The following is a 5000-nucleotide window of genomic DNA, read 5'->3' on the forward strand; positions in this document are numbered from 1 at the left end:
GCAATACACATCATGGTGGAATGTTCTGCTGCCCAACGATGGCCTTAAGATCCCTCAAACACAGCAACTACACATAGAACATATGAATCACATACAACCACCACACACGTAGTGCTGAGAACACCAAGGGACACACCTTGACATGGAGGGGGAGTTACTGTACCTTGCTGGTGGAGAGGGCAGTCCCACTGTGGAGGTCCCCTTGCAGGTCAAAGGTCGCCTCAGGAACACTTCTGCTTGACAGATGGCCAGAAAGAGAGAGGGGGCCAGAAAGAGAGAGGGGGCCAGAAAGAGAGAGGGGGCCAGAAAGAGAGAGGGGGCCAGAAAGAGAGAGGGGGCCAGAAAGAGAGAGGGGGCCAGAAAGAGAGAGGGGGCCAGAAAGAGAGAGGGTCAATAAGCTCAAGGACAGAACATCTCCCAGGCAGAGCAGGAGGGACTTTCATTACTGGGAGAGAATGACAGGAGCTCAGACATAATCCACAGTACCACACACACCAGGCACGCGCAAACACACACACGAGCACACACCAGGCGCATGCACACACGCACACCCACCAGGCGCACGTACGTACGCACACACACACACACACACACACAAAGACACACCCACCAGGTGCACACACCCACCAGGCCTACGCACACACCCCCCCCCCCCACACACAGTCTTATTTATGTAGCGACACACTCCGCCACCCATGTCAGGACTGGGCCAGTGAACAGGATGCCAGACATTCCCTTCCATTGGCCTTATCACTGCAAATGAATGACTAGAACACATCTAAGTATACCCCTGGGCTACATGTCAATTAAATCCAGTTAACATTGGTGGTGACATGCAAAGACAGGCCGGTAGCCATACAGTGTGGCTGTGTGAGAGAGCTGTCTGTTCTAAAGAAAAGGACTTACTATTTCATATGCTGACCCATGACAAGACGACGCACACACACATCCTGATCTCTACGGTACAGCCATACAGTCTGCCCTGAGGGCAACACGTGACTGTAGCCTCTCTTACTGAAAGCTGTGTAACTGACCCGAGTTCTGGTTCAGGCCAACCACTCAATCACAACAGTCCCATACTTAGTTCAAAACCCATAGTCTGACTTTGAACTAAGTTGGTGTCATTTGATTTCCATTGCTGTTCAAAGCCATGGAATCTTTGGAGGTCATGGAGCATGGAGATCCCACAGCAAACATACGTGTCCCAATGTAGAACTAGCAACAAATCCACCAGAACTGTCCCCAAAAGCTGAAGTCCTTTCATCTATTCTCTTTACCCCTCTCTGTTCTTCCCCTCCCTGGTTCCCTCTCTCCTCTCCCACCCAGATGTCCTCCTCTCTAACATCAGGCCACAGCATTAACGGTGGATTAGGGTTTAGCACTACATCCACAAACATGAATAAATTAACCAGCCCAGCCAGCCCAAATGTTACACATCAAGTCAACGTGGCTGGTCAAATTAACATCATGGGAATTGTGTCCTTAGCATAAAGCCCAGATATACAGACTTAATGACCCTGTAATTAGTGGATCTACATCAACAGTCAGTCTCCGCTCACCAAACGCACTGTAGAAACCTAACGACTGATAACAACATGCTAATACAGTTATCTTCTTGACTCCTGATACATCTACTGTCAATGAGAGCCTAGGTCATTCTCCAGTCGTCTACTGTAGTGTCCTCAGCCATGGGGTGAGACGTGCTATCCAGCCATAGTCCACAAATGCAACACGTTCTCCTCTGTGAGAAGCAGCCTAGAAACCCTGCCCTACCACTGTCTAACCATAGGAAGACATTACTCTGTCTCACCTGGCAGCGTCCCCGTCCTGTTCTCTCCCTCTCTGCTTGGAGTAGTGTTTGTAGTGAGCAGAGGAGGCTGCAGCAGTGATCTGAGTGTGTGAGCGCCAGGGTCCTCTCTGCCTCGTTAATGACACAGCACTGCAGGCCACACCCCAGCCAGCCAGCCAGCCAGCCAGCCAGCCAGCCAGCCAGCCAGCCAGCCAGCCAGCCAGCCAGCCAGGACTGATCAGATTAGTGTCCTTACAACAGCCCAAGCCTGGCAGGCAACCCAACTCCACCTCTTTTTCCCCCCATTCTGGCGCTTCCGCTCCCTCTCTTTCCCCCCACCTACCTCTCTCTTCTCCCCCCACCTACCTCTCTCTTCTCCCCCCTTTCCCCCCACCTACCTCTCTCTTTTCCCCCCACCTACCTCTCTCTCCCCCTCCTCTCTCTCTCCCTCCTACCTCTCTCTCCCCCTCCTCTCTCTCTCCCTCCTCTCTCTCTCCCTCCTCTCTCTCTCCCTCCCTCCTCTCTCTCTCTCCCTCCCTCCTCTCTCTCTCCCTCCTCTCCCTCTCCCTCCTCTCCTCTCTCTCTCCCTCCTCTCCTCTCTCTCTCTCCTCTCTCTCTCTCTCTCCCTCCTCTCTCTCCCTCCTCTCTCTCTCTCTCTCTCTCCCTCCTCTCTCTCCCTCCTCTCTCTCCCTCTCTCTCTCTACCTCTCTCTCTCTACCTCTCTCTCTCTCTCTCTCTACCTCTCTCTCTCTCTCTCTCTACCTCTCTCTCTCTCTCTACCTCCTCTCTCCCTCTCTACCTCCTCTCTCTCTCTGCAGCCAGAGTTAAATTAGAGCTAAACCTGCTGCACCCAGAAGGCTCCTCCCCCTCCCGCCCACGTGGCATCTGTTTCCACGGCAGCGATGTGGTCAACTACGGGCTTGGAGTCACATCCCAACCCCAGGGAATGAATCTCTCTCACACACACAAACTAACACACCTTTGAGAAGGTCAGAATCCTGCAAATGGAATTGAGCAGCACTGACTTCTCTGGTGCAGACAGAGAGCAGTAAAGCCTGAGCCGTAGAGGTGGGTAGGATACCTGACAGGATATAGGCTCTGACTAAAGCTTCACCTATCAGAAGATAGTTGGTGTACTGAGGCCACAGGGTTCTAGACCAGAATGACTAGCAGGTAGGCCATGGCTGGGTTAAATGGCACTCTATTCCCTTTAAAGTACATTTGTTTTCACCAGGACCCACAGGACTCAAGTTAAAAGTAGTGCACTATATAGGGAATAAGGTTCTGTTACATTCCCCAGTTTCTGTGTTGTGGTTTGTGTATTTGTATGCGTGTTTCAGGATGGCTTCCTGAATTTCCCCAAGCAGCTGATTGGTCGGCCCCCATTGCTAATTGGAGAGCTGACCACGCCCCCTAGTCAGGATATAGCTGTATCCCATTACAGACTCCTTCTCCAGCTGTATCCCATTACAGACTCCTTCTCCAGCTGTATCCCATTACAGACTCCTTCTCCAGCTGTATCCCATTACAGACTCCTTCTCCAGCTGTATCCCATTACAGACTCCTTCTCCAGCTGTATCCCATTACAGACTCCTTCTCCAGCTGTATCCCATTACAGACTCCTTCTCCAGCTGTATCCCATTACAGACTCCTTCTCCAGCTGTATCCCATTACAGACTCCTTCTCCAGCTGTATCCCATTACAGACTCCTTCTCCAGCTGTATCCCATTACAGACTCATTCTCCAGCTGTATCCCATTACAGACTCATTCTCCAGCTGTATCCCATTACAGACTCCTTCTCCAGCTGTATCCCATTACAGACTCCTTCTCCAGCTGTATCCCATTACAGACTCCTTCTCCAGCTGTATCCCATTACAGACTCATTCTCCAGCTGTATCCCATTACAGACTCCTTCTCCAGCTGTATCCCATTACAGACTCCTTCTCCAGCTGTATCCCATTACAGACTCCTTCTCCAGCTGTATCCCATTACAGACTCCTTCTCCAGCTGTATCCCATTACAGACTCCTTCTCCAGCTGTATAAGCCAGTGTTCTGTTGCTCAGAGAGAGATGATAGCTGAGAGAGGAGGCTGATTATGTTGGTTGTTGCTAACAGACATGAGTGTCCTGTGTTGATTGTTGCTGGGGAGCTAATTGGTAAATTCTGTGTTGTTCAGAGTTTTGTTAAGTATTGTGTAGCCACTGATTTGAGGTATGTTTGTGCCAATAGAACTGTGTTTTTGATTATTGGAATTGTTACTTACATTTGTGTTATTCTGTTTCATTTGTTCCCAGGGGGGAAGAGGAAGGCACCTAGGGAGTGCTTAGGCAAGAGGGCCGCGGGCATACATAACCCGTAGTATTCACTGTCTATGCACACTAGGTAAGACCTGGGCGGACCACCATCTGTATTTTGGTTAGTGCACCAGGTGGTGGTGGTGGGCAGGTAAGGTAGGAGGGGGCTTTGATATTTACTTTGTTTCTGTCCAGCCCCCTTTCCCCCAAATGACCGTGTAACGGAATAAATTCCTTGTAAACGGTAATTCTCTGCCTTTCGTCATCCTTACTCACCTACGGTCCCATACCTCTTTCACACCACATAGTTGAGTTGTAGCAGGGTGTTGCGTTCCCGCTTCCTAGAGGCGTGAGTAACAGGTTCCAATAGGGATGCACATGTCATCTCTGGTGGCTGGCAGCTATGTGTAAACAGGAAGCTGCGCTGTCATGGCGTGTTCAGAACACACAGAGATGAGAGCCACCATTGTGCTGTTCAGTCAGGCAGCTGAGAGATGCATCCTGGGACTGATGACACTGGTTTCAGCAGGTCTCTGCTGCTTCCTGTCCCATTCACAGCCATTCCTGTCATCACCACTGGGATGAGCGAGCTAGCTTTCCAAATGTGTCTACATTTGTAGGCCACTGCAAGTGTGTGTGTGTGTGTGTGTCAAATCCACGGGAATTAAGGGGGTTGAGGGTGCCTCAGAACCCCCTAAAAATAAATAATCCCCCCCAAACCCATCTTGGTTGTAAAGATGGAGAGGTCTGTCCGTAATAAAGAGATGCTCAGATTTTTTTGACACAACATTCCACAAAGCAAGTCCTGCAGGCTCTAGTTTTATCTTGATTATTGTCCAGTCATATGGTCCAGTGCTGCAAAGAAAGACCTAGTTATGCTGCAGCTGGTCCAGAACAGAGCAGCACGTCCTGCTC

General features: G+C 50.4%; 1 protein-coding gene across 1 annotated transcript in view; it reads right to left on the reverse strand.

Moving 5' to 3' along the window:
* Positions 1 to 5000, reverse strand: part of LOC106571391 (afadin, adherens junction formation factor a) — a 140570-nt gene that overhangs the window by 53490 nt on the left and 82080 nt on the right. Inside the window, 1 exon segment of the mRNA XM_045695699.2 lies at positions 164 to 233. Coding sequence (XP_045551655.2) covers positions 164 to 233 — 70 coding nt within the window.

The sequence above is a fragment of the Salmo salar genome, chromosome 15, assembly GCF_965601325.2.
Source record: "Salmo salar chromosome 15, fSalSal1, whole genome shotgun sequence".
Taxonomy (NCBI): domain Eukaryota; kingdom Metazoa; phylum Chordata; class Actinopteri; order Salmoniformes; family Salmonidae; genus Salmo; species Salmo salar.